This window comes from Mesoplodon densirostris, chromosome 9, assembly GCF_025265405.1.
Source record: "Mesoplodon densirostris isolate mMesDen1 chromosome 9, mMesDen1 primary haplotype, whole genome shotgun sequence".
Taxonomy (NCBI): domain Eukaryota; kingdom Metazoa; phylum Chordata; class Mammalia; order Artiodactyla; family Ziphiidae; genus Mesoplodon; species Mesoplodon densirostris.
In genome coordinates, this window is record NC_082669.1 from 18,932,678 (window position 1) to 18,956,538 (window position 23,861).

Genomic DNA, 23,861 nt, shown 5'->3' on the forward strand with positions numbered 1-23,861 from the left:
ATGACTGGGCCTCAGTAAACATTCAAAATCTAAATTTTAAGTATATTATATGTGCTTCAGTCATGATTACATACAATGAAGATGGATGACTCTGGCTCATACAAATGACTGAAATCAGTGAGAAAAGGTTAAACAGGACCCTTATTCATTAAATTCCTAAACGTCATCTCCAGCCCTTAATCTCTGATAAAAATAAACATGTATACGGGATTGAGAGACATGCGCTCCGCATTTTCTCTCTAAGCCCTCTCCCCTCAATCCCTTGGCTCTCTTTACTGAAATAAAGGACGAAAACAAACAAACAGAAAAAGAGAGAAAGAGTGTGTGTGTGTGTATGCACTTACAGTTTGCCCTCAGGGAGCTCACAATCTAGTGACAAAAGGTAACAAGTTGTAGTGATATCAGTACTCTACAGAGTGCTACGGGGACATGGGAGAGACACCCAACTTATACTGAAAGGATTTAAAACACAAACGGTGTTGCGTGAACTGAATTTCAAAGATCAAAATGGGTTAAGAACCAAGTGTGTGTGTTGGGGGAGGGTGGGAGGCTGGTGGGGGCCGTATGTCAAAGGCACAGGAGCCTGGGGAAGTTGACGCATTTGGGGAACTGCAGGTGTTCAACACAGAGTATGAGGTGGCTGCCTATGTGGAGGAGAGACAGAGAGTAGATGTACTCTGCGTAGGCTGCTAAGGAGATGGGAATAGATCCTGAGGGACTAGGAAACCAACAATGGGTTTTAAGCAATGAAAAAAAAAACATGGTTAAAGCTTTGAATTGGGGAAAAATCATGCTGGACAGCAGAGTACATACATTAGACCAAAGTCGGGAGGATACAGTAGGAGTACAGATGAAAAGAGGTGAGTGCCTGGACCAAATCAGAGGCAGCAGGGACAGAGATGAGGAGTCAGGGTGGAGACGCTGGGAAAGGCAACAGAGGACTTGGGAACCAGATGTGAGAAGTACGGACTGTAAAGACTGAAGGGTACACTCAGATTTTTTCTTCTTTAATGACTTGGTGGCATTATCAACTGAATGTGTAAATGCAGAAGCAGCTGGCTGATTTAGGGACGGAGGGAGAAAATAATGAGTTCAGTTTTGGACACGAGTTTGAAGGACGTACAGGGAAATCCACATGGGCTATCCAGTAGGTGCTGAGATCTTTACAGCTGTAGTTTCTGGCAAGGTTTGACTAGATATGGTTGTCTTTAGCTTCTAAGAGAGGAGATGAAGCCAAAAGAGTCAATGAGATCCCAGAGGATGATTTGTAGAAAAAGGCCAAATGCCATTTTAAGGTCATCCAGAAGAGGAACCTTTGACAGATTAAGAGGGGTAATAGCTTGTATTCAGTATAGGTCACACGCTGGATACTGTACTATGGGCTTCGCAAGTAATCATCCCACTGAAAACTCAATTATTCCTTCCTCTAAGAATTACAAAAATCTCTAACTTACAGATGTGGAACCTAAAGTAATTTGTAGATAGGGAAACTAAAGTCAAGTTAAGGAGGTGTCCAAAGCCATCAAGTGGAAGAGCTGGGATTTTCTAGGTGCATTTGACTCCAATGAGCTTTTGGTTACATCAATACGTTGCCACTGGGCAGAGAAGTAAGAAGAGATCCTGGATTACAGTGAAAATAAATAGGAGATTTCAAGAAGGAAGGGCAAGTTTTCTGTGCTAGTATGAAGGAGTGAGTACCGAACTACAGATCGTCCTACAAATAATCATGGAAAAATACCAAAAACAAAACAAAAAAACCTACTGAGGCTTCTGGAGATGGAAAAATGCAATTCGTTTTAGTGGGGTGTGTAAATATATAGCAACCAGAAGAGACTGAGTTTTCCCTTTTTTGTGATTCTGCTCTGAGAGTGACTATCGTCATGGTAGTAGCAAGGCTGGGTGGCTAAAACTCTGAGAGAAAAACCAAACCAAACCAAACCAAACCTGCAGTCTTTCAGGCCAAAGGAACAAGGGGAAGGAGGCCTGGTTCAACCAGGGCTGCTGGAGAGTGAGAGGGGAACCTCAGAAAGGAGAGAGCCAGAGAAGAAGAAAGCCTATTTTTCTATGTGTGAATTCAGCACTAGTCTTCAGCTGACTTGACCATGCATGTGCAAGGCAAACTACAAATGGCTTGCAACTAAGGCTTAAAGAACTATACTGAGACCTGAGACACAGCCAACTGCAGGTTTGACAGTGCACAATTTGAGTCTAAACAAGCTAATTAACTGCTAAAGCAATGGTCAACATTTTTAGGAGGAATATGTAAAAATACTGAGTCTATACAACACAACGCTCACATTGTCTAGGATATATTAAAATGACTACATACAAAAAGCTAGGAGATGTCGTCAATTCTAAAGGGAAAGACAATCAATAGCTGCCAACTGTGAAATGATCCAGACTCTACAATTATCAGGCAAGAACCTCAGTGAGACAGAGAAAAAAATGCCCATACTAAATAAAGTAATAGGAAATCTCAGCAGAGTGACTGAAAATGTAAAGGAGAACCAAAATGGAAACGTTAAACTAAAAAAATCACACTACGTGCAATGAGATGTACATGTACTTCAGTAAATGCAGAGTTTCTATAGTTTAGGTGACACGGTACAATATTAACTCTGAAAGACTGTGGAAAGTTGAGGATGCATATATCCACAGAAGAACTAAGAAGAAAATGAGGAAGAGGTATAGGTGAAAATCTAAGCAATAAATTAAAATGAAATTTTGAAAAATAATTAATCATCAAATAATCCAAAAGGTGGCAGAAAAGGTGGAAAAGAGGAAATAAAACAGAGGGGACAAATAATAAAACTATATACCTAAATAAAACCTTATTGATAATATACTATGTTAATGGAGTAAACACTCCAATTAAAAGGCAGAGATTATCAGAACAGAAAAAAGGCAAGACCCACTGTATACTGTCTTCAAGAGATGTATTGAAAAAAATAAAGACACAGAGGAGTTGAAAGTAAATGGACAGTAGAAGATAGAGTAGTTAAATTAATATCAGATAAAACAATGCATGACAATAAGTATTAAAGCTAAAGGATATGTCATAATGACAAAGGGTGTTCATCAGAAGGCATAAAAATGATAAATACTTATATAACAGAGCTTCAACACAACTAGTAATAGACCTTCAAAACGGAGGAGTCAAGAATCAACAGAATGAAAAGGAGATATAAGCAAGTTCACAATCATAGAAAATTCTAACTCCCATCTTTCAGCAATTGATAGAACTACATAAAATAGCAGTAGAGGCATATCATATAAAATCTGAACACATCACTACACCTTAACTGATATTTACAGAATGATACCAAATAACTGAAGATTACATGTTTTTGTCAAGCACACATGGTTCATTCATCAAGACAGACCACATGCTAGGCCGTAATACTCAATAAATTTAAAAGGACTGAAATCATACAGAATATGTTTTCTGATGGTAAGAGAATTAAATTAGAAATTAGTATCACAACATTGTAAATCAACTATACTTCAATAAAAAAGTGATTAAAAAAGAAAACAATAAGATATCTAGAAATACCACAAAAAATTAAAAGAAGAAACCATGAATCAAAGAAGAAATCACAAAGGAAATAGAAAATATTTCAAACTGAATGAAGATAAAAGCGCAACATAACAAAGTTAGAGGGAAATTTACAACTTAAATTTTTTGGGGGGCGGGGGTCTAAAAACCAATGGTATAAGGTCTCAAAAAAACAAACAAAAAAAAAGGCAAAGAAAATCCAAAATAAGAAGTAAAAAATGACAAAAGCAGCAATCAGTGAAATAGAAAGACAAACAGTAGGGAAAATTAATAAAGCCAAAAGTTGATTCTCTGAAAAGAGCAATGAAATTGATAAACCCACAGCTAGACTGATAAAGAAAAAAAAGGTAAGAGAACACAAATTATCAGTATAAAAAATGAAGAAGTTATCACTATAGGTCCTATAGACATTAAATGGACAGTTAAGAGAATATTATGTACATTATTCTGACAAATTAGATAACTTAGAGGAACAAATACCTTAAGTCACAAAGTATCACAGCTCACTCCAGAAAAAAGATAACCTGAATAGTCCTGCATCTATTAAACAAATTAAATTTGTAGTTATAAACATCTTACAAAAAAACTACAGGCCCAGATGGCTTCACTGGTGAATTCTACTAAGCATTTAAGGAGAAAACAATACAAATTCTACACAAATTCTTTCAGAAAATAGAAAAGGAGGAAACACTTCCAAAACCAGACAAAGAATTACAAAAGAGAAAACTATATACCAATATCCTTATGACCACTTTAACAAAAATTAAGTAAATCAAATCCAAGAATACATAAAAAGGCTAATACATCATGATCAAGGTTGGTTTGATATCTGAAAATAAATTCCTGTATTTTATTAACAGAATAAAGAGGTAAAACTGTATGATCATTTTATACAGAAAAAGCTATTTGATGAAACAGCACCATTTACAATTTTAAAAAGTCTCAGTAAACTAGGAATAGTAAAGAACTTGTTTAAAATATCCTCCTTTAAGTAGTAAACACTGAGTGCTTTCCCCCCAGGTCAGGAACAAGTAGACAAGTCCACTCTCACCTGCTCTAGGCAACACAGTACTGGAGGTCCTAGCCTAGCAGGTGAAACAAGGCATGGAAAACAGGCATCAAGACCAGAAAGGAAGAAATAAAATTGCCTCTATCTGTATTATGATATGATGGTGTACACAGAGAACTTTACAGCTGGGTGAGGTTTCCCACTTACGGAAAATATAAAACCGAGAAGAGAGCATTGTGGGGAATGCCTTCATGTAAAGGACAGGTAGAGGGTTAGTAGCTACCACAGGAAACTGACAAAGGATACTAGATTATATTTCATAAGCTCTTTACAAAGCAGGGAAGTGCTTGCCTAAAACAGCAAAGATTACAAAAATACTGAAGCCTCAACAATGCAGAATATTCCCATATATAGAACATCAAACCCACACAATAAGGGAGCACTGTCATATATAAACTTCATAGTATACTATCTGCACAAGATGATCTCAGTAACAAATGGATCAGAATTATTGGGCTAAGGTGTTTAAATGCTACTTATAGCTGAGGTGGTTATAATGAAATGACTCTAAATGTATAATCATTAATATTAATTATGTCATCCATGACATAGGAGATAATGCTTGTAATATGAGATGATGAACTTTGAACCTAAAGTAACATTTAATTTTGGATAAAATCTCAACAAGGTAGAGGAGACTATTATGTGTCTACCTATATTTTTTAGTAAGTAAAAAAGTATGTTTAGGGCTTCCCTGGTGGTGCACTGGTTGAGAGTCTGCCTGCCGATGCAGGGGACACGGGTTCGTGCCCCGGTCTGGGAAGATCCCACATGCCGCAGAGCGGCTGGGCCCGTGAGCCATGGCCGCTGGGCCTTCACGTCCAGAGCCTGCGCGTCCAGAGCCTGTGCTCCGCAACGGGAGAGGCCACAAGAGTGAGAGGCCCGCGTACCGCAAAAAAAAAACAACAACAACAGTATGTTTAATATTTTTTCCGTCAAATAATAAAAGCATACAGATTTTTGGTTCTTGGGTTGCACTTATCCATTGTAACATCCTAATTCAAAGTAATGCACTAAGTTTCCTACAATTTTATGAAAATTCAAGCTTCTCTTTTTTTTCTTTGAGTCAGAGGATTCTGTTTGTTCTTCACTTATTATGCCATAAAGATTTTTAATGAAATTTAGCTAAAAAGCAAGGCCAAAACGGTTTCACTGAGGTCTGTTAACATAAGAAATTCGGTCTCTAATTGACAGGGTCACTGCAGGAGGGCCGTGAACAGACCGGTAGTCGTTTCTTACCCAGTTCTCAAAGACAAAACTGGCACAGCCTCAGCTAACTGCGGCGCCCAGCAACATCAGACACCAGTCCTGGTGAGCAAACCTCAGAGTGAAGGCCACAGCTCAAGATGAGGGCAATTTCCCCTGCACTGGCCTCAACCCCCGGCCTAAAGTGACTAATATGAGGAATAACCTTTATTGTAAGTTAAAAATACAGATTCAGAAAGTCTACCCAACACTGAATTACAGTGTCTGAAGAACTTCTATTTTTGACTTGTCCAGGAGACTTTTATCATCAAGCAAAGTGTAGGCAACTCTCTCTTAACCTCCAGAATGGACTTTCTCAAACCACGTGTATAGATGCATATTCTAAATATATACAATTATATATGTGTATATATTTATAAATGCTTATACAGTATGTATGGGGTACAATGTAAAATGTTATTTATCTTGGGTAGTGATCAAAAACTGTTTGACAGCTATGGCCAGAAGACAAGGACAAATGAGTAACTATATTGAAAAAAAAAAAAAAACTACATGTATTCCCTGCCTGGAAGCAAGAATAAAACAAACCTTTTGGTTTGTCTTATTGGTCCGATTTTACAGTATTTTTTGATTATCAATAAACTGGACAACTCTTACTAAAAACAATTATTTTTATTATGGCAGCTCTAATACTACTTCATCATAATGAGTTAAGTACATTTTTGGGAAAAAGAAAAGGATTCAGAGAAAACATCCAAGCGTACTTTTTCTATGTTGGAGGAAAACAGACTGTCTCCTCCTACCTCATATATGAATTTAGTGTCCTTAAGTTTTGCAGCCTGTTAAATCCCCATCCATGTCACCCATGGACAGCACCTGACCTCGGAATTTCCCTTCTCCTTCAGGACTTGTGACACGGTCCTCTCCCAATTTTCTTCCTCAATGATTGTTCTTTCTCTGTATCCTCTTTACTCTCTAAATATTTCTCCTTGGAGTTTACTGGTGGCAGACCATCTCTCTTTCTCCTTCCCTCTTTCTCTCTCTTAACTCTACCCAAGTGATCTAAATTTAATCTAATAGTTGACATTTACTACCTTTGTGTAGGTATACTGTACCATTTTATATCAATAGATGCAGAAACTAAGGCAAGAGAAAACTTATTAACTTGTCCGAGGTCATACAGCTAGTTAAATAGCTGAGATGGGATTCATACACAGGCAGTTGAGCTCCAGAGTCTTTAATTTACTATGTGGCCTTAGTAGAGTTTCCAGGCCTTGGCATAACTGACATTTTGGGGCCTGATAATTCTGTGCTGTGGGGAGCTGGCTTGTACACTGCAGGATGCTTGACAGGATTCCTGGCACTAGATGCCAGGAGCACCCCACTCCAGGTCATGACAATCAAAAGTGTTTCCAGGGCTTCCCTGGTGGTGCAGTGGTTGAGAGTCCACCTGCCGATGCAGGGGACACGGGTTCGTGCCCTGGTCCGGGAGAATCCCACATGCTATGGAGCGGCTGGGCCCGTGAGACATGGTCGCTGAGCCTGCGCGTCCGGAGCCTGTGCTCCGCAACGGGAGAGGCCACAACAGTGAGAGGCCTGAGTATCGCAAAAAAAAAAATAAAGTTTCCAGATATTGTGAAATGTCCCATAGGCGACAAAAATCGCCCTGGTGGAGAACCACTGCTTTACTGGGATAATACTGGGCTGCACTGCCCTAAGACACAGTGAATACTTATAACTCTCTTGCTTCTCTTGCTTATGATACAATTATCATAAGTGCAACACAATCTGTAGACACCAACAGGGTCTATTTTTAAATTCTAGAAAAATATAAACACACATGTAGCCTCTCTCTTTAGGATAATCATCAACATGCTACTTTTGGCATATGGAGAAGATTCTAAATTATTTTTAAAATGTGACATCTCCCACTCATCCAAACAAATAACTCTAAAACCCATTCTGATCTATAGAATCAAAGATTAAATTACATTCTTTTACCTTTAGGGCTGAAATTATAGTTTGCTCAGCTGCTGGTGGGAATGAGCTCTGACTGGAAACCACCTAGAACAAATCCAGTTATAGTTTTGCTTAAGTTATTTATTTTTATAAATACTAATTTTGATCATCACATGATAAAACTGTTTCCACAAGCCACATATAAAATATTATCATTACTTTAGAGTAGTATCTCATACATATTTTAAAAGTCCATTAGTATTTTGTAGTTAGGATAGGTTTAAAAATGTTTTCCTGTATAAAGCAAATATCTACTTCAAATAACTGAAACATTAAAAATTCTAATAGCTAGCTTTCCTTAATTATAAAGTTTTAACTTGAAAAAGTCAGTTTAAAGCCATATTTACTTATTTCTTAAAAAAAATCACCCTTTGTAGGCTGACTATAATTTTTAACAAGTGTCAAATGTTTCCCTTTTTACAAATCAATACCAACATTATGAAAATTCTGAAATGATCAATAAAGACATTTAAATCAGGCTAAATAAACACAACTTTGCATTGCTTGTGGTTCTTTGGAGTAATAATTAAAGGAAATGGAAAATATATCATATATTCTTTTCATTTACTTTTGTTATTTACTTTTCTGAGATTTACCTGTTAATAACCCTTTAAATATATTTTGTTTAGTGTGCAAAATACAAATTTTGGAAACCCCTAATTGATAAAAGCACTTGTTAAAAAATTTAAGTAAATGAAAAACTGTCACATAATTATTCTAAAAGACAAGCTAGCATATAAAAGCTCATATTTAGAGGCCAAGGTTTTAAGAACATCATCTAACCTTTGGCTTTTTCAGGTCTTCTAACTATCTCTCTACTTACCAAATATTTTGAAAATCATTAATAGAGAGCAAACACAAGCAACTCAAGAATCAAAGAAGGGGATGAAAGTGTTGCTTTCCTAATAATTATGTTTACAGTTCATCTTAGACATAATATATAAAGGCAAACAAGTTAAAATTCAGTCATTTTTTTAAGAAGTAGTAGATCAATAGCAAAAAAGATATTTTTTACTCATAAATAGTCTTCAATGATTATATCATAGGAGTTCACTGTTTTTAATGCATCTCCTCCCCCACTTTTTTGTAAAAGGTAGAACCTTTCTGACATGTTAGAGGGCTTACGAGTTCTTACTATTACTAGATTTGCTATAATTTACTACCACCCATATGATACCAAATCATGTGGTTTAATGGGTATAAAACACAAATAATTTACCTTTAAATCATCTGTTCAATAAACTTAACTATACCAAGCAACCTTGAGGATCTACAGTTCATGTGTTTTAAACTAACTATATAGACAAAAAGTCATACAAACAATAGAGGCCAGGATCAAAGACTGTTTCAAGAAAGTCCATGCCTCAGCTTATTTTACAATCACATTTTCATTGTATTCTTCTGCAAAAAATTAAATAATAATTCATTATTGTCTAAATTTAAGGCAAGAAGAAAGAAGAACTTGAAATTAAGTCAAAAGAACTTAATTAAAATAGAGGTTACCTTTGTTACCGATTGGTGCAACTTATACAGTGAATTCACTACTGCCACATTTCTTCTCTGCCCCTCAGTAAGAGGTCCAATCACCTGACTTGCATCTCCTTGGGTGGAGAGCTGCAAGAATTCAACACAAAAAGAAATTACCAAAATGATAGTTCATATTTACTGGGGGGAAGTTCATGGTCCCCTGAAAAAGAAAATGTTAACTGGAAATATTCAGGTCAAGCTTTGGACTTTTGGCATAGCCAGGTACCTCTGTAGATTTAACGCCATGGACCTGGAAGCCTAATTAGTCTGCACAGGAAGAACATCCTTCATCAGTACTTCATAGCTGGTAGACTCCTGAGGCAAGTGCGACCTAAAAGCACAGGATGTGCTGTTATTTTGATACATCATCATAGTATTTCTAGGGAATACCTTCTGCCAACAGTTTTTCTATTAAAAAACTGAGAAATAAGCCATCCAAAAAAAGAAAGCAGAGAAGGAAGGAAAAAAGAAGGGAGGGAGGGAGGAAGGAATAAAAGTAAACCTACATCCTACGTACATTTGACAGCCATCATAATAGCCTAATGAAATGAGTGGTAAAAAGAGGGTATTACACTCATTTTTCCATAGATTAAAAAGGAAGTTGCTTAGGATTATACCGTGTATGGATGATCAGTAGGAGTGGTACTAATGCATGCATTTTAGGGAAAAGGACATGGAATTTTTACCGAATTAATCTAAAACTATTATAGTTCCATTTAAGAAAAAAATCCACCTATAAACGATTCTCATATTAATCAGGTTTTAATCCAATCCTCTATAACAATTATTATTTAAAGGTCAATTAAACTTGATCAGGAAAATAAAACATGAGGCAAGTAACTGTATATACGGATGCACATCTCAAACATGAAAAATTGGCCTTTTAGGGAAGAGGTGAAAATAAGAGCATCTTCCCTTTTTTATAGTGATAAAAATAAAATATGAGAGAAATACTGTTTTTCTTTCTACTCTCCTTTGATACACACACATAAATTTTCAAAATTAAATTCAATTCCCACTTTATCAATTCCTACTTATGGCAACAAAATACAATTTAAAAACATAAAAAACTGCAATTAAAATAAAGAGAATAATCCTTCATTGAAGTTATAATCCATGATGATGGCTTTAAGTCAACATAAAGTTTTCTGACATTAGGTTAAATAACTCCAACTTATTTTGCCTTTCCTCATGGACAGATAGTTACCAAATTACAATCAGGTTGTGTCCTAAATGGTCATTTGTAAGTTAGTAGGCTGAAAAAAAAAAGCCATATTTTTCCTGTAGAAACTATGTTAAAAATCAATGGTTAGGGCTTCCCTGGTGGCGCAGTGGTTGAGAGTCCGCCTGCCGATGCAGGGGACACGTCGGGTTCGTGCCTCGGTCTGGGAAGATCCCACATGCCACGGAGCAGCTGGGCCCGTGAGCCATGGCCACTGAGCCTGCGCGTCCGGAGCCTGTGCTCTGCAACGGGAGAGGCCACAACAGTGAGGGGCCCGCGTACCGCAAAAAAAAAAAAAAAAAAACCATCAATGGTTAGACCTCAGATGAGCCCATATAGCCCAGTTTAATGTATAATGTGGTAAACTAATACTAATAGAAGCTCTGAGCTCCCAGAAGACAGCAGATGATGGGCTCCGAGCTATGGTGAGGGTGGGGAAAAGCTCCTGAGGCCACTTTGGAGACTTGAGTGGCAATGGTCAGGGGCATCAATGGTTATGGTAGACTCAGGGGTTAGATGCTAAATATGTACCTGTCTATAGTAGGCATTTAAAAACTATGAGTTCTAGCTGTACAGTTTTAAAAAATCCAATCTCTCTTCTCTTGAGATTCTATCCAAATAATTTTGAAGTGCTAACAAAGAAATGCGAAAAGAACCTTTCTGATACTATCTTATTTCCACTTATTTTATGTATTCCATATTTAATAAAGAGACAGGCTCACTGCTAGAAAAGGATGGAGGTTATTTTATTGATAATAATTGATCATAGTTTTAGGGTTTAAAAGTATAGAAAGGCCCATTTTACACCTATTAGGATGCTATAATAAAAAAGACAGATAATAACAAATGTTGGCCATGATGTAGAGTAACTGGAACTCTTGTGCATTGCTGGTGGGATTTTAAAACAGAGCAGACGCTCTGGAAAACAGCCTGGCAGTTCCTCAAAGGTAAACAGAGTGAAAATACACCCAGCAATTTGACTCTTAGATATATACACAAAAGAAATAAAAATGTATACAACTATTCACAGAAGCATTCCATAGCATAACAGCCTCAAAATTGAAACAACCCAAATGTCAACCAACTGACAGATGGATAAATAAAAATAAGATGTAGTATATCCATACAATGGAATGTTCCTCAGCAAAAAGAAAGGAATGCAGTTCTGATACATGCTACAACATGGAAGTACCTTGAAAATAAAAAGAAGCCATGTACAAAAGGCCACATATTAAATGATTACATTTACACGAAATATCCAGAATAAGCAAATCCACAGAGACAAAAAGTAGATTAGTAATTGGAAGAGGGGTAGATGGGGAGTGATTGCTAATGGGTAGGAGGTTTCTTTTTGGGGTGATGAAATGTTCTAAAGTTGATTGTGAATATACTAAAAAACAATGATTTCTACACTTGAAATAGGTGAATTATATTTTAATAAAGCTGTTTTTTAAAAAGTATAGAAATAAAAATTCCCACACTACAAGGGTTATCAATGAATACCTTGAGAGCCTAGCGAAAACTAAGGTTAAGATTAGATGGCTCAGTTAAATAGATCTACCAAGTTCAACGAAGAAAATACTATAGTTACAGGAGCAAAACAATGATAATATAAAAGAACTAAAAATGAAATATCACTGTGCCAAAACCAAAGAACAAAATTTAAACATCAAAGTGAAAATATAACACTAGAAGATTGGAAACAAAAACAATATGCTGCTTATCTTGGCCTGACAGCACAGAACAGAATCAGTCCAACACCTCAGCTAAGTGGATCACCCTGTTTCTCTCCAGCACCACTCCTGTCATAAACTTTTTGGGGAAAATAATTTCAAACTTACAAAATGTTACAAAAATAAAAATAGTGCAAGGAACACCCATTTATGCTTTACTCAGATTTACCTATTGCTAACATTTTATCTCATTTGCTTTATTATTGGTAGTCTTTCCTTCTCTTTCACACACACACACACACGTATATGCACATTTTTTTTTCTGAATCATACATACATTATGGCCCTTTGTCCCATTTCAGTGGATAGTTCCTAAGCATAGCGCTACTCTTTTATGAAACCTCAGTTCAGTCATCGACTTCATAAATTTACATTGTTAACAATACTTTTATCTGGCATCTGCCATGTTTCCAAAAAGTTCTGGTCTCTTCTAGTGGGAAGTGGTATTAGAGACCAAGATCTGGGCCCTAGGTGTGCTCACTGCTACTTACTCCTGTAAACACTCTTAATCAATTCAACATGTATAGAGATGATTGCTTCAACACCCTGGACTCTTACTTAGTTCCTTGTCTTCTTCCCCGTCAAGTTATAAAAACTATATAGTGAATTCCCATATACGGATAACCTAGACTTCACAATGAACACTCTGCAATTTGTTTTATATCACATACCTATCACCTATCTTCAACTCATTTTATATTTTTGATTCATTTCAAAATAAGTTTTAGACATCAGTATACTTAACCCCAAAACAGTTAAGCATGTGTCTGATTAACTGGAATTCAATATTTACTTTTTTTTTTTTTAACTTTTAAGGTAAAATTTGTATGTGATGAAATGCAGACATTTAGTGTACAATTCATTGAGATTTGGTAAAGTGCTTTACTTGTGTAACGTTAACCACATCACTCCAGAAAGGTCCTCCATCCCACTTCCCACTCAACCCCACTCTTCTGGTTTGACAAGTCTTGGCTTTTAAGTGGGGCTACATTCACAGACAATAGGGAAAGACATTATTAACGAGTTCCAAAGACAGTACTTCACATATTATTCAGTCTTTTACCAGCTCCTGCTGCCTTCTTCTTGGGAAAAACTTTTTATTTTTGCTCACACATATTTTCAAAATCACTAAAAGGCACAATTTATTTTTTCTAACATTTTATTATGAACACTTAAAGACTTGTACAGTGAACACCCATATACTGAACACCTAGATTCTATAATAACATTTTATAACACTTGCTTATGTTATCCATCCCTCTATCCATTTTATTTTATTTATTTATTTATTTATTTTATTTATTTTTGGCTGTGTTGGGTCTTCATTGCTGCGCACGGGCTTTCTCTAGTTGTGGTGAGCAGGGGCTACTTTTCATTGTGGGGCACGAGCTTCTCATTGCAGTGGCTTCTCCTGTTGCGGAGCCTGGGCTCTAGGCACGGGGGCTTCAGTAGTTGTGGCAGATGGGCTTAGTAGTTGTGGCTCATGGGCTCTAGAGCACAGGCTAAGTAGTTGTGGCGCACGGGCTTAGCTGCTCCACAGCATGTGGGATCTTCCCAGACCAGGGATCGAACCCGTGTCCCCTGCATTGGCAGGTGGATTCTCAACCACTGCGCCACCAGGGAAGCCCCCATTTTATATTTTTGATGCATCTCAAAATAACTTGAAGACATCACTATATTTGTTACCATTGACTTCATCTCACTGATTAGTTTTATCTATTCTATATCTTTATATAAAGTTTTTTTGGGTATATGAATGTAAAGCTTTTTTCACTCAGCATAATGTTACTGGTTTTCACCCATGTTTGTTCCTTTTTATTGCTGTGTGATATTGCATTGTATGAATTTATCTGAGTTCGTTTTATCCATTCTCCTATTGTTCCTAGAATGTCTGCAATTAAATGAACACTAGACTTAGGAATCTAGACTTTTCTCTACCACTTGCTAGCTGAGTAACTTGTGGCTTCGATTTCTTTATCTGTAACATGAAACTAACAATAGAGTCAATACCAAAGTATGCTTTGTAAACTGTAAAATGCCTTAGCAATGTAAGGCATTATCTTTTTTTGGCTGCGTGGCTTGCGGGATCTTAATTCCCCAACCAAGGATGGAACCTGTACCCCCTGCAGTGGAAGTGCAGAGTCTTAACCACTGGACCACCAGGGAAGTCCCAAGGCATTACCATTTTTATCTCCAGACAATTCTATGTCTGGTTCTCATTTTCTTCTCACTTCTCCTTTGCTTGGACCTTTCCCCTACAATCCACTCCTCCAAGATCTACCTCTCTCAGTACTGGTGAGGGACTACAGGCACAGACTAGGACTGAGGAATTGGAAACAAAAGCCACTGAAACAATCTAGAGGAACAGACTAAATAATTTTGGCTCCTTTTTGGTTATGTTAAGAAAGCATCTTGTCCAGAGTAGGCATCCTCTATTTCAGAAGCCTCCACCCATCTTCAGCCATTTTAACTTTTACTGTTTCAAGCTATTTCCTTCATTTGATCTCCTTAAAACTTACTTTTCACGAATTCACGTGTACGTTCAGCAAGTAGAAGATGCTCATTAGGTATCTGCTGAATAACTGAATGGCCAGAATAATGGTTTCTCATTGCTGCTTTTTCAAAGTCCACCTTATTTGAGATGAATTAAATTGTATGGAGGTGCAAAAACACAGTTTTGGCTGTGAAGCATTAGGAACTAGGGAACTAGAAGGGTAAAAGCAGTAAGAGATTCAATATTCTAAGCTATGAGAAATGTACATACTGGTGCATCAGGTTACACTATTTAATGTAGCCTGGAAAGATGTCAGAAAGCAAAAGAGCAGCATTTGAGTTTTAAAACACACACACACACACGAAAAGAAAGGGATTCCAAAGGCTAAAGGAATCTTTAATAATTAAAATGGTTCCTATGTGCAAACAACAAGACTTACTATTCCTTTTTAAGTTTAATTATCTGAAGAAAGTATTTTTCACAACTTCTAATTCTGTACATCTGCTCACTAGGAACTTTGTGTGAATTCAATGCATGAGAAACAACTGAAATTAAAGTCCTGAAACAATGGTAAGTTATACTGTTAACATGAAGAATGTTTTTATATAATTTTTAATTTGTAGATGAAATGACCCCAAGATCACCCTAACATCACAGCTGAGGGCTACAAGTAAAAGACAATTCAAGAGATGAGTTGGATGAGAGCTTTAAATTTCTATTCAGATAATCTACCGAAAATTACTTTTGGGGAAATTATAAAGTTGGTGATTTAGAAGAATGTCTAAAAAGAACAAGAAAATATATTATGGATTAGTTATGAGTTACATACAGTTAAGTTACTTTCCAGATATTAAGGAAATACCACTAGTGTTCTATTTATCCATAATTTCCATTACTGCTAAGAAATGTCAAGGGATAACTCCTTTTTATATGGATTTGGTCACAATTCTTCTAAATATTTCTTTGCAATCATATGTAAAACAAATGAGGAAAAAAGTATGTATTAGAATTTCATAGGTTTAAAACAGAACAATGAGAAATGTATACTAATCTACAATGCTTCCTGAATAAAAACAAGTCAAAACATTTTTATATTAAATCAGATATTTTAACAAAAACTGAAATAAGCTCTGATGAACCTTCAGTTATGGTTATACCTATGCTTATTTTTCTGAAAGTGGTGAGTGTATTTGGATTACAATTACCAAATTTTTAAATGTAATGTCATATTTATATTAGAACAAATTCTTTTGATCTAATGCATGCTTTTTATCCAATTTTGGAGTTCACAGAAAAAAAAATTACACGCAAAAGGCAAAGTATTATTAATGTTGTTATTCTAATGGAGTGTATAAAGGGCAAATAGCTAACTCTCCGATTGCACTCCCCACCCCCACCCCCACACACAGAGAAGACATCAGTAATCAACTGTGGCCCTGTTATGGCCTCGTAACACAGTGCTCCAGGTAGTGACTACAAATCTCTTAGACACAGGAGATGTAATCTATTTGTAATCCCTGAGTAATGTCATATGAGTTTTCCTGGACATTTTGGCCAATGATTCTAAGTGTATTCTATGGTTCACCTACACGCTTTCTAGGTCAAGAGATGCTGATAAGCAATATATTCCAAGAGCCTCAAAACTGCTGTATCCTTTCATAGCCCACTATAAGAAATGTATCCTAAGAAAATAGTAAAGCTATATGCACAAGGATAATGTTATTTATAAAACAGAGAACTTGGAAAATACTACGTGTCTAAGAATAAGAGAATAGTTGGGTATATGAAACAATTCACATGCTGGAACAAACAACAATGGGAGGTGCTTACGCTATAGTGTTAACTGTGTAAAAAAACAAACAAAGAAAAGCAGATTTGTCTGTGCAGCAGTTTTGTCTCAGAAAAAAAACTAGAAAGAAATAAAGCAAAAATATTAAAAAATAGTATGAAGCATTACATAATGTGCAAAATTACCAGAATACTAGTAAAAAGCACTGTAGAATTCCATACAATCTAAAAGGTTCATTTGTAGAACACACTTAGAAAGTGTTATACAAGATAATTTCCTCCATTATAAAAATGGAAGATGTACAATTCCATCCCTGAAAGATTTAAGATAATATAAGAAAATAAACTGCTTTGGTAACTGTTTACTTCCCCAAAAGAAGATTTTTGGAAAAGATAATCCCTTTTGATCTACTAATCTGTGACACAGATTAAAATAATTTTTATTTATATTTACTTATCAAATGCTTTCATCATAGGTTACCTGGTTTAGAGTAAAGAATAAAAGAATTATAATTAAATATCACTTAGCTTATTATAACATGCCAATTAATTGCACTAAAAATATATACACACACACATTCACAATTAAATTACTGTCTAACATCCCTGATACTAAATACAGTTTGTAATACATTAGAAATTGAATTGTATTTGAAATTCAGACATAGGCATGTTTCTGCAAATCTATATAGCAGAGGACAAATCCACAGGTTTACACAGCAATTCTTCATTTTCCTGGTATGTCAACCTAACTAAACTTCCCTGACAAATAAAATTAATTTTCTTAGGTGCTGAAACTATCAGAAAATATTTTTACAAAAATCTCGCTACACTGTATGTCAATACTTTTCTGGTTTCATAAATAAGACACACTGAACTTATACCTTAAGAAGTCAAATTCTACTTAACTTTTGTAAATGTTCACTAGTGAGTGGTGTTTTTGTGCTATTACACATCTTTATTTTAAAAGTAATTCTATCAGAGCTTCGTAGAGTATATATGGCTGCTTGCCCCTTCACTCATTAAACAGCTTTAGGTTACCGTATCTTTTGAAATTTTGTGTTTCCTTTTCCTTTTTCTTTAAGTTTTGATGATTTTAAGAATCCTAATCTTATTCTTAAAGTGTCAGTTTCCTCTTTTTGATCTTATTTCCCCTCATCTTGGTCTAACTTGCTGCAAAGTGGGAAGCTAGAGGACTAACCACATGCAAGCTAGGAGACTTCCCCATAAATTAAGTTCATACTTTAGTGCATGGACACTGTGACATCAATTCTAGAAGTTCAAAGGATGTTTCTAGTTCTTTCCTGGTTCTTATTTATATTTCAGACTGTTGAATTTGTCAAATATTTGACTACTTGATTAAAAACAAAGAGGTGTTACTACATATTTGTCTAACTGAAAATAAGGACAGGTACATTTAACTACAGAATAGATTCAATGGCAATGTTACATCTTGACATCAGACTAAACCTTCACACAGACCTGATATCAAAGAGGTGACAACTTGAGATGGGTTCCCTTTTGGACAATTAACATATAACTAAAAAGCTTGAAATCAAATCTTGTTTACAGACAAGAGGTGAGTAAAACCAGCACACAGGAATCAAATATAGCTTTGTAATTCAAAGCTATATTGCTGAGACACCCTGTATTACTGTTAGAAGACCCTTTTATCAACCTACCTTTCTCATCAACCTCCTCTAGATCTTTTCCCAAGCTCCTGTCCTTTATGTCAAAAACTCCACCTGGCACATGGGATTTGATAACTACAGTGGGTAGGGAAGGCAAACACAATTTGCTAGGAATGGATCACTTGGAGTTTTTACTTTTTTTTTTCTTCGAAGAACCTTATGCTTTTGAACAACAGATGGAGTTTCCACCTACCCATGACTGATCACTGGCTCCTAAAACACGGGCCTTGTTAATTTAATTTAGAATCATAAGTCTGTATATTAATTCTTTGAAGAGAGAACGGTTCATTGTCAGGTATACTGACCTTTTCCATTTTCCAATAATGAATACAAAGACTAATTTATTAATCAACAGGAAAACTCTTTGCATATACATATATTATAGAGAATAAGACGCCTTTGACTCAAGGTAATTTAGGTTTCATACACACTGAATTTCAAACCACAGAATTTCCAAAAGAAATAAGTTTATTACCCTTAGGGATATAGATAAACTAAAATATCAGAATCCCACTATTAAGGCCTAAGCTAGTCAATAAAATTTTAAAAAATAATTAGTAGTTTATACATTTGTATATAGACTAGTACTTTCACAGTTTTGAGATATAAATTCTAATGCAATTAAACCTATAATCTTGTATGCATTATTAATTTTCATAGCAAAGAAGTTCTTTATATATAGTCTAAAGGTAACTTTCAATTTAACTATTCTTAATAATATAAAATTATTGGGTTGGCCAAAGAGTTCATTTGGGTTTTTCTGTAACATCTGATGGAAAAACCTGAAGGAACTTTTTGGCCAAACCAATATATTATTGAGCTCCAAGCTAATGAGGCTCTCTCTAAATATTAATCTTAATAGCACTGTTTATAATGTCAAACCAGAAAAAAAAAAGGTTAATTACCTGATTGAGAGCAATGATTATCTAAACTACAAATTTATTTTGCAAAATCTGGCGATGTCATTCTGTTTGTGTTTGCCACAAATGACTATGATTGTCTGAGAAGTCTTTTTCTTTTTTTAACATCTTTATTGGAGTACAATTGCTTTACAATGGTGTGTTAGTTTCTGCTGTATCACAAAATGAATCAGCTATACATATACATACATCCCCATATCTCCTCCCTCCTGCGTCTTGAGAAGTCTTAAGGGAGTAGCTCTGCCATTCTGCGGTGGCCTGATTAACCTCCTTAACCCCATAACTTCCCATTCTGATAGTGGATTTGTCGATTTCTCTGTGAAATTCCATCCACTTTGTCTTATTAGTCTGAGGCTGTGTCGTAAGGTGTATCATAATTCTTATACCCTCCTAGTAAACCGTTCTTGTTCTCATTTTATGACCACCCTCTCCCCAACCCCTAATAATGCTTTTTGCTTTAGAGTCTATTTTGCCTGCTGTTAATATAGTTATATCAGCTTTTGTCTAATTACTATTTGCCTGAAATATCTTTTCTCCAGTCTTTTACTTTCATTCTTTATATGTCCTTATGTTCTAGGTATATCACACAAAACTAAATTTAATTATTAGTTCTATCCAACTGGAGAAATGTCACAGGCCAGTTTAGTCTATTTACATTTACTGTGATCAATGATATATTTGGAATCCATCTTACTATGAACTTTTTATATGATTTTTTTTGGCTTCTTTTTATTCTGTTTACTTTTCAACTTTTTACTGAACTGGTACCTTTTTTTTTTTTTTACCCATTTTCCCCATCAATTAACTTAGAATTTACACGTTCTATTTCTATTCTTTCAGTGGCCATAATTAAATTGTTAAAATTCATACTCAACTTAAGTCAAAGTATCTATGGCTTTACAGTCCTCCTGAATAACACAAGCATTTTAGAATGGTTTCAAATTCATTATCCCTTCCTCATTGTAAGCTTTGATGTGGACTTGTATTTTAGGGGGTTCTTTTTGTTTGCATGTCCCAAACTAGTCACTATTATTTCTTATTTTATGCAGCTAAGGCTTAGAATTACCTACATATTTACCAATTGTTTGTGCTTACTATTCCTTTTTGCATTTCAATCCTTCCTTTAGAGTTAGATTTCCTCCTTCAGTGTTCAACCATGAAAGGGCTTCCCTCTCATTGAGAGTGAAGGCCAAAGTCCTCACTACATCCTGCAAGGGCTGGCATGATCTAGAGTTGAGGTTAGAGTTTCAAGGATATTAGATGGGCTCACAGGAATTCTAGGAAAGCCAGAGCATTCAGTCAGTCTCTAGTCTCCCAGTATCCAGGAATCCGGGCATATAAGCAAGGCTGAAGGGCAGAGTGCTTAGAACTAGAGGCCCTGGGCGGAAGGTGCCACTTCCCGGTGATATAACCAAAGTCTGCAACTAAAACTGCTTCAAACATCTACCAGACTTCTGTTGGCTTTTAAGCCACTTGCACCTGCCTCCTAAGCCCCACTGATTGTGAGTAATCCCTTTGGCTGCTAATTAAATTCTTTCTTCTGTTTAAAACCTGCGTATCGTAAACACTGAAACAGAGCTAACTGGAAAGTATAAACTGAAAAACAAAAGTTCTCCGGGAAACATCCTTAGTCCAGTCCTCCAGGGTCACACACTAACACTTTCTTGTGGTCTTCTATTTTAAAAAGGAAAAAGAAACAGAAAAGCCTTTATAAAACAGCATTTATTTTATATATCTATCTTATTTACAGGTGGGACAACTAAATGTAATATTTTCACCTTCTTTTTCTAGCCTAATAATATAACTTGAGACTTTTCCAAATGAGCACACAGAAATCTTCACAAGACTACAAAGAATTTCTCTCACTGATTTGTAACTAAACTCCAAACTATTAATATTTTCTTGAAGCATCTTATTTGTACGCTTAAGAAAGGAAGGAAGAGGATCTAAACTCCCCGGAGTGCAATATTCCTTGTCATTACTGTTACTCTTTTAAGGTTATTAGAATGAATACAGTTAGAAATTAGATTTCCCAACTAAATAGGGTTCTTGGCAAAGATAGGGTTTATATACGTTTTGAATTAACAGAAGTGAAACATCTATATGCTAAGTGAAATAAATCAAAGACAAATACTGTATGATATAATTTATACGTGGAATCTAAAAAATATAGCAAACTAGTGAATGTAACAAAAAAGAAGCAGACTCACAGATACAGAGAACAAATTAATAGTTACCAGTGGGAGTGAGGGGCAATATAGGTGTAGGGGATTAGGAGGTACAAACTCTAAGGTATAATAATCTACAAGGATATATTATACAACATGGGGAATAGGCTTCCTTATTATGAGGGTATAGAAGCTCTCAAATTTCATCCCTTTTTGGGAATTCACTTTTTTTATACTGTGATGCCCTAATGCACATACACAATATTAAAAAATTAATAAATTTGTATTCTTTTTCTCCTGTTAACTTGCCTATTGTCAGTTTATTTCATAGACCCAGCCATCAAACCTAGAAGGGTGGAGGGAAAGTCTTTCTTCCCCTACATGTACATTGACTTTACAAAAGTCACATATAATTCTAGAACAGGGTTTTGGTTTTATTGATTTTTCCCTATTGGTTTTGTTTTCAACTCTTTGATTTCTGCTCTCATCTTTATTATTTCCTTCTGCTAACTGCTATTGGTGGGGTGGGGGGGGGGCTTTCCTGGTGGCACAGTGCTTAAGAATTTGCCTGCCAATGCAGAGGACATGGGTTTGAGCCCTGGTCTGGGAAGATCCCTCATGCCACGAGCAACTAAGCCCGTGCACCACAAATATTGAGCCTGAGCTCTAGAGCCTGCGAGTCAAACTACTGAGCCTGCGTGCCACAACTACTGAAGCCCACGTTCCTAGAGGCCGTGCTCTGCAACAAGAAAAGCCATCACAGTGAGAAGCCCGCGCACCGCAACAAAGACCCAATGCAGCCATAAATTAATTACTTAAATAATTAATTAAATTAGGAGGGGAAAAAAAAAGAATCTGCCTGCCAATGCAGGGGACACAGGTTCAAGCCCTGGTCCAGGAAGATCCCACATGCCACGGAGCAACTAAGCCCGTGCGCCACAACTACTGAGCCTGGGCTCTAGAGCCCACAAGCCATAACTGCCTGAGCCCACGTGCCACAACTACTGAACCCGCGTGCCTAGAGCCCGCGCTCCACAACAAGAGAAGCCACCACAATGAGAAGCCTGTGCACTGCAACAAACAGTAGCCCCCGCTCACCACAACTAGAGAAAGCTCGCGTGCAGCAACGAAGACCCAACTCAGCCAAAGAAAATTATAAATAAAATTAAAAAAGAAAATCAAACTGCTATGGATTTAATTTGTCTTCTTTTGCCCTAGTTTCTTGAGGTGGAATATTTGAACAGTAATTTGGGACCTTTTTCTTTTTACCCCCCATATAAGCATTTAATGCTATGTATTTCCCTAAATTAACTGCATCCCAGGAAATTTGATATGGTATATTCTCATGTTTATTTAATTCAAAATATATTTTTATATTTCCCTTTTGACCCAGAGATTATTTGAAAGTATGTTATTTAATTTCCAAATATCTGAGAGATTTTCCAGATATTTTTCGGTTACTTTGAGGGGAGGGGTCACAGACCTCTCTGAAACCTCTTACAACATTTTTCCAGAAAAAACTCATATAAAATAACATTTTATAATTTCCTGGGGTTCACAGATCCCCTGAAAACCCTTCACAGAACTCCTAGATTAGCAATTCCTACCCTAAGACACTGAAAAATAATGTTTAGAAAAGGTTGCCCACAAAGGAGAAGGCAGGTTTTCTGGAGCCCTATCACAGGGAGGACACTTTCCACAGGTACCAGTGTTTTAGGTATGTCTCAGAAAATAATCTAAATGGGCACAAGTTCATACTAGTGAGTTCAGTAAAAGTTGGCTGCCCAAAAGTTAGCTGCTATGTGCTTGATATAGTAAAGGGAAAAGACAATCAATAATTTCTAAGATGCAAATGAGTTCTTTTATACTCAAATGCAGTGAATTTTAGTTTGCATCCTAACTTTTAAAAGAAAGTGTCTTTTTGTTTGTTTTGTCATTTTCTTCAAATTAAGACTGCTGTTTTTCTGCTAAGAGAGAGCAGGAGCACACAATCTATAGGTAGACAGCAATACATTTTCAGCTTTTCAGCACCTTGAAGTTACAAGTATGTCACAAAATTTAGAAGAAATATGAGAACTAGCCTAGTACCTTGAAAGCTCTCAGTGGCTCCTCTGTGAAAACTGTCTTCCTCTATGGTTACTCCGTCTGTCCCCGTTGTCTGGGGGTGTATAGTTGCCCTTTCAACCATGCCTCCCTCCCGATCACTACCACCACAGCTCTGCAATTCAAAATCACATCTAATGTTGGTGGCTCAGAGATCCCATCACACTGGATACTGCAAGAGCCAATCCCTGAGCGTGTTTTGGCTTTGGTTCCATTTGCAAGGCCATCTTGCCTCGTGTCACACTAGGCTGATACCTATGGCAGCCCTAGGAGGTAAATATAGATTTTCTATCTTATTTGTAAGTGTAGCTATATCTTTGTCATTATACGTATTTGTATGACTGTGTGTACTAGAGAATAGGGTA

General features: G+C 36.2%; 1 protein-coding gene across 1 annotated transcript in view; it reads right to left on the bottom strand.

Moving 5' to 3' along the window:
* Window positions 1-23,861, bottom strand: part of COG5 (component of oligomeric golgi complex 5) — a 283,477-nt gene that overhangs the window by 29,369 nt on the left and 230,247 nt on the right. The window contains exons 15-16 of the mRNA XM_060108035.1: window positions 9,354-9,464; window positions 7,833-7,895 (exon numbers count right to left, since the gene is read on the bottom strand). Of these exons, the coding sequence (XP_059964018.1) occupies window positions 7,833-7,895; window positions 9,354-9,464 (174 nt within the window). The remainder of the gene's footprint in view (window positions 1-7,832; window positions 7,896-9,353; window positions 9,465-23,861) is intronic.